At 45.7% G+C, this 13823-nt stretch overlaps 1 protein-coding gene across 1 annotated transcript in view; it reads right to left on the bottom strand.

Moving 5' to 3' along the window:
- The window catches only part of LOC132128978 (utrophin-like), an 83691-nt gene that overhangs the window by 28443 nt on the left and 41425 nt on the right, over positions 1-13823 (bottom strand). Inside the window, exons 10-12 of the mRNA XM_059540397.1 lie at positions 4257-4454; positions 1899-2080; positions 1671-1821 (exon numbers count right to left, since the gene is read on the bottom strand). Of these exons, the coding sequence (XP_059396380.1) occupies positions 1671-1821; positions 1899-2080; positions 4257-4454 (531 nt within the window). The remainder of the gene's footprint in view (positions 1-1670; positions 1822-1898; positions 2081-4256; positions 4455-13823) is intronic.

Raw genomic sequence — 13823 nt, 5'->3', positions numbered from 1 at the left:
GCAGGCTTCGAGAAGAATGCCCGGCGAGTCCTCAGAGTCACCATAGGCATTAACTCGCAATGAGGGCATCCGCCGTCAGCGAGCGAGAGCGCTGCATGGTCCTCACCCAGGCAGGAGATGCAGATGACGTGACGATCTCCTTCGCTGAGCGGGGCTCTGCACGAGCCGCACGAGGGCATCTTTAAAAAGACGCAGCTCTTTTAGAGTGTATGTCGCAGAGCGAACTCACACAAGGATATAAGGATATTAAAAGGATATGGGCGCCGGACAGCGCAGCAGGAACGGCAGTAGAAGGCGGTGAGGCCAGCAGCTTCCGAATGGCTCGTCCCACTGATATGCCTCTCAGACGGCGCTTGCTTCCTCCGTGATCCAGCGATGCGTGAGCTTCGCTGAAGAGATGAAAAATCAGGTGAGTCAGCCTTTTCGAGCTCCTTTTATAGGGTTGGGCCACACCCGTTTCAGCAGGAAGTGGCGTGATGGGTGTGAAGCGTCCTAATTGGTCTGATATTGCATCAGCCTGTGCTCGATAGGCTGTGCACTTGCTGCAGAAGCAGCCAATGAGCGTGCGAGCCGTCTCGCCTATGGCTGTGTACTGCTGCAAATGCGCTTTACAAAAATTCAAAATTAAGGATAATTTTTTGCTTCAGTATTTCGTGAAAAGAGACTTTTCCCGTAGCATCTTAGCTAAGACGCAGTACGAGAGAACTCTCGTAAGAGAACTGTTGGGTAAGGAAACTGAGTTGATAATCATTTATAATCCATAACCCAACTGTGCCCTGGGCTGGGAATGTAGATGTGAAATAGAGCATTACACATCACACAACTTCAAATGTGTGCTGATACCACTTTGCATGTCCTATGCATTTCAGCTTTTGATTATTACTGTTGACTGTGTTCTCTATTGTAGTCATTCTGCGTGTGATTTTAATTTACAAGTCATTTTGGGTTCATTTTAAGCCAACAACATTTTCAGCTCAAAACAACCCAGTGCTGTGTTCATCCCTTTGTGACCAAGTCAAGTCAAGTCTGCTTTATTGTCAATTCTTCTCCACAATAATCCACACCGCTCCAGTCTATCAGTTAATGTCTTGTGAAGTGAAAAGCTGCATGTTTGTATCAAGTAAATCCATCATTAGGACAATTACTTCAAACCATTGCTTTTGACTAAAATATGAATCCTCTATCCATAATATTACTTTCTCCAGTGATATTGCAGGAAGCGTTTTTATGTACATATACATATTTTGGCCACAATTGACAGATTAAAGTTAAAATGTCTTAACGGTGGCTTTGTTTCTTATAAAGACACAACTTTTCACTTCACAAGACATTAACTGATGGATTGGAGTGGCGTGGATTACTTGTGGATTATTGTGAAGTTTTTATCAGTTGTTTGACTCTCATTCTGACGGCACCCATTCACTGCAGAGCATCCACTGGTGAGCAAGTGATGCAATGCTACATTTCTCCAAATCTGATAAAGAATCTAACTCATCTACATCTTGAATGGTCTGAAAGTGAGTACATTTTGAGCAAATTTTTATTTTTGGTTGAACTATTCCATAAACTCAAAATTTTGTGTATAATTTTGTGACGTTGCATGACACCCCATAGCATAGCTAATGATACACAGTCCTACTTTTAACAGAGAAATCAAATGCTCCTCTTACTTTGTGCTGCTCTATCTGGGCCAGATATCCCTCCAGGTCTCCTGCTATTGGCTCGGTCTCCATCTTACGGATCCGCCCCTCTGTCTGCGTCAGCCAATCAGAGAGCTGCTGGAGCTGCTGTTGCTGAAGGTCCATCAGAACTTCATGAAGTCTGAAGACAGAGGAGACATGACAAATTCAAGCTCACTCTTCAGACAGAAATCTTCAGTAGAATGTGTGTGTCTGTACCTGGACTGACGGTCCATGCTGGCGACCCGCAGGTTTTCCCAGCGGGAGTTGAGCAGTGTCATCTGTTCTCGGATCTCTTCCTCCTCTTCCTCACTCAGGCTGCCCTGAGCGATCAACTGGTTTCCTGCCTGTAAGACGTTACCCACGCTGCTCTGGTGGGCTGTCAATTCCATCATAAAGCCCTGATTACACAAGACAACACATCAGTTAGTGCTTGAGTATGTGAAGTAGACGAAAATGTGCCACTCATTCACATAATATCTTATGATCTATTCCTGAAACAGAAAAAAAAGATCAAACGGACTGAGGAAACAAACCATTTGCACATTATCTGAATGTCTTTTCAAGTGGAACCAAAGTGCAGAGACAAACAGGTTTATGTTTCAGGAAAAGCCCATTGCTTGGAGGATCTCCACAGCTTTCCTGTATTTGCTCTGCTTCTGTTTCTGCGTCACTGCCTCATATTAGCCTTCACTTTCTGACAGGAATGTAAACCTCACCCTCCTGCTCTGGATCCATCGCTCAGGAGTGAGTTTATGTGCCCGTCTCTGCTGTCTGTCAGAGGTCTCTCTGCCTCACAGAATTCCTCACATTCCTGGCATGTTCCGAGCATGTTCTCTGATGGGACGGGAACATGGAGCATCTGAGCATGGGACATGCTAACTCTTCAACTCTCATTCCGGTGTAAGAATCTTTGCTGCCGTACTATGGGTGCAGCAGGCACAATGATAATATGCAGCGCCTGAAAATAGTCCTAGCTAGGTAACTTCTAATAAGCCTATTTTCAAGGGGCTGTGTATTATCAATGCGTCTGCTGCACTCGTGGTACGGCAGCAAAATTTCTTGATTATTACACTTGAATGAGAGTCTAGTTCCTAGCCATAACAGCCTAGAAAAATCACAACTTCTCATTTTCCATCGTTCTTAGTACACGATGTAACTACAGAAGTGTCAAGTGTTAAATAGGAAAAATATAGAAACTCTTTGGTCATTGAGCAAGATGTTAACGGTCTAATCAGATTCAAAGCTAAGCTAAATGTGCCACTTCCAAACCCAGAGAGAGGCTGAATGGATTAAAACATTTTACAACTCAACTGTTTAACTCTAGGAGAGTTGGAAAAAGGGCCTATTTAATAAAAAGAGTGTTCCTTTAAGGCAAATCATGTCACTCAGCGGCCATCTTTGAAACAATGCCTCTTTGGCATGCAATAGTGCTGAACATTTTTAAGAGATTCGTTCATTTTCAGTTCATTCACCAAATTGATTCGTTCAGATTTGTTCAGTGACCATTTCTCTATATTACACAAATACACCATCAGGTGGTGAAAAAGAGTCTTGTGTGTCTTAAATCAACGAACGTATTCACGTGTTACAAAAACTGATTTGGCTTTATTAAAATGTGTGCATAATCGCATTAAATAAATAGTCTAAATAAGTTGTTCAGATGAACAAAGCACAAGGTTTTCTTCCATAATTAACATTTTAATTGTTCGGTCAGACAGTTCATATATAATATATTCACATTAATAAATCGGGGATTAAACGTTGAGTTATGTTCTGTATGCTAAATATGAAAACAAGCGTATGTGCACAGTACCTATAACTGCACTTTGTATCTGTTGATTGCTGATTAAGGTTTACATGCTAAATGGCCGACTGACCCGGTATACTATCATTAATTTAGTTCATGAATGAGATCGTCTATGTACCAGTTAATTTCAATAACGAACGAGAAGAAGATCTCTCGATCTCGTTCAAACTCAAACGAAACTCGTTCACGAACGACATATGTACTGGTTCAGTCATTTCGTTCATGAACGAGAAGATCTCTCGATCTCGTTCAGACTCAAACAAAACTCGTTCAGTGAAGGGTGTATTCGTTCACTTCATTCAACAAATCACATGCTCCGTTACATGTCATACTCGAACGCTATTAGCTGGAGGTTGTATAACTCTTTGACAGGATGAAACGGAGCTACTGATATGTGCATGAGAAATATGAGTCAGTGGATTACGTTAACCTAACCAATATGTTCACCTAAAAGATTCGTAAAAAAAAAACGATCCGTTCACGAACGAAACATCACTAGCATGCAAGTGCAGCTCTTATGTCTTTGAATGGTGAAACATTAAAACCTCCAAAACTGTTCTCTAAGCTTACAATTAAATTTCATATTTGAAATCACCAATGAAATCTGACAAGAACAGTCTCATACATATTGTTTATTTTGCTCCAATATAACATATTAGGAATGCTATATCTGTATAGTTTTTCCTGAGAAACTCAAATGAAAAAATACTACTAGCTAGCGATGACACTAGCAGTGTGTGTGAGCTGTTGTTGTGTGTCTCCTCTACCTCGTGTGTGTGGAACTGGTCTTTGACCTCCTCCACGTCGTCGGACACGTCGTCCTGCATGTGCAGCGTGTCTTCGGCCGACAGCAGCCAGGTGAGCACCTCTTCCAGCGTGATCTGATACATGTCCAGACTGACCTCCATGTCAACCTCCGTCTCTGGCCGTGTGCTGCTCACCTCCTGCGTCTCTGCAGCCAATCCCTGCACAGAAAGCGCTTCAGTTAACGCCTCATCAGTCTGACATATAACCTTACAGAAAACATTAAGCACTATGTGTTTCATGAAGACTAGTTAAACATGTTTGCGCTCATGTTCAAAACGCAAATGTTGCGACAGGTCAAGCGACACCAATGACAAACGATGATAAATGATGATAAACATCACACTAATGAATTCACAAAGACCGATGATGTCAGTCTGACACGTTATACTTCACAGCATCCTTGTATCTGCTGTATTTTCTTTTTTACCACATTTTTTCTGGATCTGTTCAAACTGACAAGTTGTTACACTTACAAAAAAGATTATGTGAAAAATACTTTTATTTTACCCCAAGATAAAAAAACAAAAACAAAAAAACATGAAGACATTAACATTTCTCATAACTGTCATTACCATAATGCTAATAATAAATAAATGAATGACATTATTGCAAAGCAATAATTTGTATATCATGGTAGTGAACTTGCGTTTAAAAGTTTGTGGTCAGTGAGATTTGATAAAGTTTTTGAAAGAAGTCTCAACCTAAAACAACATATTAAAAACAATAACTGTTTTATATTTTGAATATATTGTAAAATGTAATGTTTTCCATAATCTATAAAACAGTCATGTGATACCATTCAAAGAATCCTGCAAAATAATTAAATAAATAAGTTCAAAAGGACAGCATTTATTTGAAATAGAAATATTATCTGTTGACATTCCTCTTTTGCAAATAAATCCTGCTCTTTTGAACTTTTGATTTATCAAAGAATCCTAAAGTTGCGGTTTCCACAAAAATATTTCTCAAACGATCCTTCAGAAATCATTCAATTATATGCAGATTTTTCTGCAAAAGAACCATTACAGTTATTATGAAAACAATTATGATGCTTCTTATTTTTTTGGAAACGGCAATTTTTTTTTCAGGATTTTTTTTTTTATGAATGAATAATAGGTATTTTATTTGCAAATGTATTATATTTGTAAGCATTTTTTTTTTTGATTAATTAAAAATGAACTTTACTAATTAACTAAATTAACTCCATGGTAATTAGAATTTGGCTATTTAAACATTTGCTTAATAGCCCTGAATATTCATCTTTAACCATCTTAAATGGTTAAAGCGGAGTTCATTTTCATGATGTTTGTTCTGATTGTGGACTGAATGTTGACCTGGACGTGTTTTTTCTGAGAGTCACTGTGCATCTGCTGTGAGCTGGCCTAGCATGCTAGCATGAAAAATCCCATGTGAAGCTGATTTATAAGCTATCCCTTTCTTTTCAAAGACCCATAGGAAAATGACTTCTGGAAAAAGCCATCAGTGAAGTTCAAAGGTCTGAGCCAAACACTCAAAACAATCTGCAGGACCTTCAGACGCAGACAATACTGCCCCTGGTACGTGTTCTCAGCGGACTAAACACCAGCTAACAGCACAACAGGGCCGGTCATGTGACACCATTCACATTCTCAGATGTTTATGTCCTACGCCATAAAAACTGACAGCTTTTCTAAACCTGGCGACCTACATTCCTCAGCACGCCATGACAGAAATATCAGCTCATTGATAAGAGTGAGACACTAGTTGAGCACTAACTGTGTGAGTCTGATGGTAAAAGAAGCAGGTTTTTCTTCATGGCGTGAAAGCCATTGTGCTGAATAATAAAAGAGACAGAATCAGGGAAAGAACCCGTCTGATCTGCAATCTTACATCGGGGAACCAAACAGCACCACACCCGAGAACTCTGGGAAAAATTTTAAAAGTGCATCAAAAGAGAGATGCTTAGACTGGAAGCTTAGACTGATAACTCGAATACAAAAGCACCAGAGCCCTAGAGAGCAAAACATGAACTTCACAGCAGACAATGTCAACAACATGCTAGTACGATAGTAATGTATCTAAAAAGCATGGTATTACCATGGTACCAGATTCAAAAAACATAAAAAAAACATGGTATTACCATGAGGCCAGATCCAAAAAAAAAACGTACTCGGTTACTAAACGTAACCTCGGTTCTCTCTAGAAGAGCGAACGAATACTGCGTCTTAGCTAAGACGCTACGGGAAAAGTCTCTTTTCACGAAATACTGAAGCAAAAAATTATCCTTAATTTTGTATTTTTGTAAAGCACATTTGCAGCAGTACACAGCCATAGGCGAGACGGCTCGTTCGCTCATTGGCTTGTTCTGCGGCGACTGCACAGCCTATCGAGCGCCAGCGCCCTTCTTGCCACTTCCCGCCGAAACGGGTGTGGCCCAACCTATAAAAGGAGCTCGAAAAGTCTGACTCACCTGATTTATTTCATCACGAAGCGAACCAGAGTGAATCGTACGCACGGCAGAGAACGCAGTACTCGTTCGCTCTTCTAGAGAGAACCGAGGTTACGTTTAGTAACCGAGTACGTTCTCTTACGAGAGCTCTCTCGTACTGCGTCTTAGCTAAGACGCTACGGGAACCCAATGTAAAACGCTGTGCGCGCAGGGATCACACACCAATAAACCTGAAGCAACGCCCAGGATTTACAGTGCACAGTCACCTGAGGGACTCACAGAGAGTCCAGGACAGGAAGGGGGGAAGCCCTTCGTCCCATATCTAGCAGCATCCGTAGATGCGGCAATATGACATCACACAGCCGAGGCAAGGCCTGACCAATGTGGCAATCCGGGTCTTACACAATACTGCCCATATAACAGTCGGCAGCGCATAACGCTCACGAACTCAGAGTTCCCTTCAGGGCCCTGATTCGGCTATACCGCCAGCAGCCTTGCTTGCAAGGCGGGAACCTCCAGGTTATAGAACCTGATAAATGTAGACGGCGAGGCCCAACCTGCCGCCATACATATATCCTGCAAGGAGATCCCAGTAGACCACGCCCATGACGAGGCGACGCCCCTTGTGGAGTGTGCTCTGACACCCAGCGGGCACTGAAGGCCCCTGGAAGCGTAAGCTAACGCTATAGCGTCAACTATCCATCTGGATAGAGTCTGTCTCGAAACAGCCATTCCATTGGAACGTCCACCGGACGAGACAAACAGCTGCTCAGTCTGTCGAAAGGCAGCAGAGCGAGACACATAAGCTCTTAAAACCCTGACAGGGCAAAGAAGACTCGAGTCTCCATCCTCTCCTGACACCGGCAGGGCAGACAGGGCAATAACCTGAGCCAGACATGGCGTGTTGAGGGATTTCGGCACAGAACCGTGCCTAGGTTCGAGTATGACCTTTGAGTCATTAGGCCCAAACTCCAAGCACGACTGGCTCACCGAGAGCGTGTGCAGATCACCCACACGCTTCACTGAAGCGAGAGCCAACACGAATACTGTCTTGAACGACAGATGCTGAAGGCTAATTGATTGGATAGGCTCAAAAGGGGAACCCTTCATGGCCTCCAAAACCGCCGCGAGGTCCCACATAGGGACTGACGGAGGTCTGGGAGGATTCAGCCTCCTAGCTCCTCTAAGGAAGCGGATGACCAAATCATTCCTTCCTATTGACTGACCGAGCGCTGTTTCAGAAAACGCTGCGATGGCCGCCACATAAACTTTGAGCGTGGATGGGGCTCTGCCCTTATCCAACAGCTCCTGTAGGAAGGAGAGAACCTCCGTCACCTCACAACTAAGGGGTGAACATTCTCGAGCTGTGCACCAGCTGGAGAACACCGACCACTTCGAGGCATACAGCCGTCGTGTCGACGGAGCTCTAGCCTGAGTGATGGTATTTAGCACTCCCACTGTGAGATCAGCGGGTAACCGTTGAGCGCCCACACATGGAGGGACCACCACTCCGGTTGAGGGTGCCAAATCGAACCCCTGGCCTGCGAGAGGAGTAACGGTACTGGCCACGGGGCGTCATCTGCTAACTGCATCAATTCTGGGAACCATGGTTGGTTCTTCCAAAGAGGTGCTACAAGCAGTATTGAACATCTCGTTTCTCTCACCCGTTCCATCACCTGTGGAAGGAGGGAGATGGGAGGGAAAGCATAAAATGGGGCAGCACGGCCATTTCCGTGACAGCGCACTTTCGTTCTTGGAAAAGAACGCGGGGCAGTGAGCGTTTTCGTGGGACGCGAAGAGGTCCACCTCTGCTCTGCCAAATCTCTCCCACAACAGCCTGACTGTTTGCGGGTGTAGAGACCATTCACCCGTAGGAACATTGCCTCTGGACAGCCTGTCTGGACCCAGATTCTGTAGCCCAGGCACATGCAATGCCCTCAGCAAACGCACGTTGCGCTAAGCCCAAACCAGGAGGCGTTCCGCCAGCCTGTACAGGTTTCGGCGCCCGAGACCGCCCTGGCGATTTATGTAGGACACCACAGACATGTCTACCGAACGTACTAAGACGTGGTGGTCCTTGATTTGGGGACAAAAGAGCATCAGGGCGTTCTCCACTGCCAGCATTTCCAGACAGTTGATATGATGGAGCTTTTCTCGTTCTGACCACAAGCCAAAGGACGGTCTGCCCTCGAGCAGCGCTCCCCATCCTGAAGTGGAGGCGTCCGTCGACACCATCTTCACATTCGGGGAAGTCCCCAGGCTTACACCTGATTGGTACCAGCCGTATGCTGTCCAGGGTTTCAGGGCTGTGACACAGCTCTGATTGACCTTGAGACGCAGTCGGCCAGACAACCACGCTCTGCGCGGCACCCGCGCCTTCAGCCAGAGCTGCAGGGGGCGCATGCGGAGCAGGCCCAGCTGCAGAACCGGAGATGCTGAGGCCATGAGGCCCAGCACCTTCTGACAGTGTTTGAGCAAAAAACGGTCGCCCCGCAGCGGAAAGAACTCGCTGCGCGCTGAATACCCAACGCGCGCTGTGGTGACAGCCGCGCCGTCATGGAACACGAGTTCAGAACTATACCCAAAAACAGAATCGTCTGACTGGGGTTCAGCGAACTCTTCGCCCAATTGACACTGAGACCGAGCTTCTCGAGGTGATCGAGTAAAACGGCCCTGTGCTCCACGAGCTCCGCTCGTGATCGAGCCAGAATCAGCCAGTCGTCCAAATAATTCAGCACTCGCATGCCTCTGAGTCTAAGAGGAGCGAGCGCTGCATCCATGCACCCCGTAAACGTACGAGGAGCCCAGACAAGCCGAACGGCAGGACTGTAAACTAGTATGCCTGGCCCCTGAAGGCGAATCTCAAATATCGCCTGTGACTTGACGCTATCTGTATTTGAAAATACGCATCCTTCAGATCTATTGACATGAACCAGTCCCCTCTGCAAATCTGCGCGAGGAGCTTCCTGGTCGTAAGCATTCTGAAACTGCGTTTCATCAATGCCTTGTTCAGCTGTCTTAGATCCAGTATGGGCCTGAGACCCCCGTCTCTCTTGGGCACCAGAAAGTATCTGATGTACAGTCCCCCCTCGCTTTGAGCTCGAGACACAGGCTCTACAGCCCCTTTGCCCAACAGTTTTTATATTTCGGCCCGAAGTATGTGTGCTACTTCTGTTTTGACCGTAGTTTCGACGCGCGCTAAAAGCGTGGAGGACGTCGAAAAAAACTGTAGCGAGTAGCCTCTCTTTATAATGGCTGAGCGGGTCCCGTGGGACTCGTGATGTCTGCGAGTAACTGTGGGCTGCAAGCGTGCACATTTACCACTTTCGACTCGCTGTCTGCCTGGGCAGAGCGTACGTGCATGGGTTTCGTTTTTACAGAAACCACGCGCCGTGTGTGACATAGTGTATGTGGGCACTGAGGAGTGGGCACGTTTACTATGTGGCGTGCGTGACCGATCTGAGCCGATCTTATGTGTGCGAGCCCTGTGTGCAGGGCTGTGCTTACATGTGGAGATGGGCACTGAGGAGTGGGCATCGTCACTACATTTATAGCACCATCGGCCGTGGCCGGACGAACGTGCACGGGTTTCGTTTTTACAGAAACCACATGACGCGTGTGACATAGTGATTGTGGGCACTGAGGAGTGGGCACGTTTACTATGTAGTGCGCGTGATCGACTTGAGTCGCTTTTATGGGCGCGAGTCCTGTGTGAAGGGCTGTGCTTATATGTGGAGATGGGCACTGAGCAGTGGGCATCGTCACTACATTTATAGCACCATCGGCCGTGGCCGGGACACCAGAAATCACACCTTTTTTTCGGGAAATATCTAGGTAGCCTTTATAACGGTTTTTGTGTGCAGGCAAGCGGGCAACCGTACAGGCTTGCGCATTGCAAAAGACACTGAAACAGCGGCGCGCTTAGGTGAGAGCCCGGCCACAGCGGAACTCGTAAACCGGCGCTTCGATGAAGCAGCCATCGTGTGTAGTGCAGACGCAGCGTCATGCAGCAGGCATAGATGGCTTTCCTAGGATGGCTTCGGGGCTCCCGGACTCACCGTAATCCTCTGCCGCGGTCCCCGCGGCGCTGGGCGACGGCCGGTAGAGCGAGAACGGGGGTCTCGAGCTGCGTTGCTGAAGCTGTTGTGATAACGGCTTTTGTGTGCAGGCAAGCGGGCAACTGTGCAGGCTTGCGTGTTGCAGAAAACGCTGAGACAGTCACAATTCCTGGAACTGAAACAGCGGCGCGCTTGGGTGAGAGCTCGGCCACAGCGGAACTCGTACACCTGCGCTTCGATAAAGCAGCCATCGCGAGTCTTGCAGCCGCAGCGTCACACAGCAGGCTTTAGATGGCAACACCGCTTTTGCGATGCTTTTACGGCGCCTCAGCGCAGCGGAGAATGCAGGCTCAGAGAAAAAGGCCAGGCGAGTCCTCAGAGTCACCATGGCAACAGCTCGCAGTGAGGGCATCCACCATCAGCGAGCGCGAGCTCTGCATGATCTTCACCCAGGCAGGAGACACAGATGACGTACCGGTCTCCCTCGCTGAGTGGGGCTCTGACGAGCCGCAGGAAGGCATCTTAAAAAAGACGCGAGCTCTTTTACGAGTGTGTGTCGCAGGGCGAACACACACACACATAAAGAACAGTTGGATATAACAGAATTGAAAGGATATCGGCGCCGGACAGCGCAGCAGGAACGGCAGTGGAAGGCGGCGAAGGCCAGCAGCTTCAGAATGGCTCATCCCGCTGATATGCTTCTCAGACAGCGCTTTCTTCCTTCGTGATCCAGCGATGTGTGAGCTTCGCTGAAGAGATGAAAAATCAGGTGAGTCAGCCTTTTCGAGCTCCTTTTATAGGTTGGGCGAAGCGCCCTTATTGGTCTGATATTGCATCAGCCTGCGCTCGATAGGCTGTGCAGTTGCCGCAGAACAAGCCAATGAGCGAACGAGCCGTCTCGCCTATGGCTGTGTACTGCTGCAAATGCGCTTTACAAAAATACAAAATTAAAGATAATTTTTTGCTTCAGTATTTCGTGAAAAGAGACTTTTCCCGTAGCGTCTTAGCTAAGACGCAGTACGAGAGAGCTCTCGTAAGAGAACATGGTATTACCATGAGGTCAGACGCCCCCCCCAAAAAAAACATGGTATTACCATGAGGCCAGATCCAAAAAAAAGAAAAGAAAAGAAAAAAAAACATGGTATCACCATGAGGCCAGATCCAAAAAAAAAAAAAAACATTGTATTACCATGAGGCCAGATCCCCCCCCCCCAAAAAAAAACATGGTATTACCATGAGGCCAGATCCAAAAAAAAACAAAACATTGTATTACCATGAGGCCAGATCCCCCCCCCCGATCCCCCCCCCAAAAAAAAACATGGTATTACCATGAGGCCAGATCCAAAAAAAAACAAAACATTGTATTACCATGAGGCCAGATCCCCCCCCCAAAAAAACATGGTATTACCATGAGGCCAGATCAAAAAAAAGAAAAAAAACATTTTTATTTAAAAACATTACCATGAGGCCAGACCCCCCCCCCCCTCCCCCCTCCAAAAAAAACATGGCATTACCATGAGGCCAGATCCAAAAAAAAGAAAAGAAAAGAAAAAAAAAAACTAAAAAAAACATGGTATCACCATGAGGCCAGATCCAAAAAAAAAAAAAAACATTGTATTACCATGAGGCCAGATCCCCCCCCCCCCCCAAAAAAAACATGGTATTACCATGAGGCCAGATCCAAAAAAAAAAAAACCATTGTATTACCATGAGGCCAGATCCCCCCCCCCAAAAAAAAACATGGTATTACCATGAGGCCAGATCAAAAAACAAACAAACATGGTATTACCATGAGGCCAGATCCAAACCCCCACCCCCCCCCACCCCCCCAAAAAAAACATGACATTACCATGAGGTCAGACCCCCCCCCCCCCCCCCCAAAAAACATGGTATTACCATGAGGCCACATCCAAACCCCCCCCCCCCCCCCCCCCCAAAAAAAAAACATGACATTACCATGAGGTCAGACCCCCCCCCAAAAAACAAGACATTACCATGAGGTCAGACCCCCCCCCCCCAAAAAAAAACATGGCATTACCATGAGGCCAGATCCAAAAAAAAAAAAACATGGTATCGCCATGAGGCCAAATCCCAAAAAAAAAACATGGTATCACCATGAGGCCAGATCCAAAAAAAAGAAAAAAAAACATGGTATTACCATGAGGCCAGATCCAAAAAAAAGAAAAAAAAAACATGGTATTACCATGAGGCCAGATATATATGGTATCACCAGATAGTAAAAAAATATATATATATTAGACACAATTTGGTCATAACAGAGACAGAGCATGGTTTGGATTGTAATTTCCTGTTGTTGAGAGAGAAGGAAAAAAAGACTTTAAAAATAGTGACCTGAAAAATCATCAACTCATAACATTTTCATTGAGGGCTGTTTGAGAACTCAACAGACACGCTGACAGGTGAGACAGAATATTATTTGTTTAGTAGAACAGACAGTCACCATTTTAAAAGACTGCATCTCATTTAACAGAGCTCTCACAGAGAAAGGACATTTAAACCCAGTTAATATTAGCAACTGAGCCCTAAAACAAGGCTTTGTTCCTTGAATAAATGCACAAAGAACAGCTCTGATCTGGACGAAAAGGTCATCTGATCAAAATATTTTGCTGGAATTCCCGACTCTGTCCCACATGCTGGATAAAACACTCTTCTTTCTGTCTGACTGTAAAACAGTGTGTGTTCGGAGGGCAGTGAAGCAACGCTGGAATGAGCAATAAGCAAAATATTTGTGGTCTGACAAATGCAGAACCAGCAAAACGCCCCACAGCGTCCCATCAGATGCCTACATATACAGCAGCCAATGAGAGATGAGCGTCAATGATCACCACACTCCATTCAGGAGTGGATCTGATTCCACAAATTAAAAAATTAAAAAAGTTTTGAGAGTAACAACCAAGCAGCTCGTCTGGTTATTAAAGGCATTAACGGTTAATGTCTGAAACCAGTCAGACATGCACTGGTATTCATGCACAGCTGCAGCTGATCACAAATTCCCCAGACTGCTGCTCATATGTTTTCAG

Source organism: Carassius carassius, chromosome 46, assembly GCF_963082965.1.
Source record: "Carassius carassius chromosome 46, fCarCar2.1, whole genome shotgun sequence".
Lineage (NCBI taxonomy): Eukaryota > Metazoa > Chordata > Actinopteri > Cypriniformes > Cyprinidae > Carassius > Carassius carassius.
This window is presented reverse-complemented; position numbering and strand designations above follow the sequence as displayed.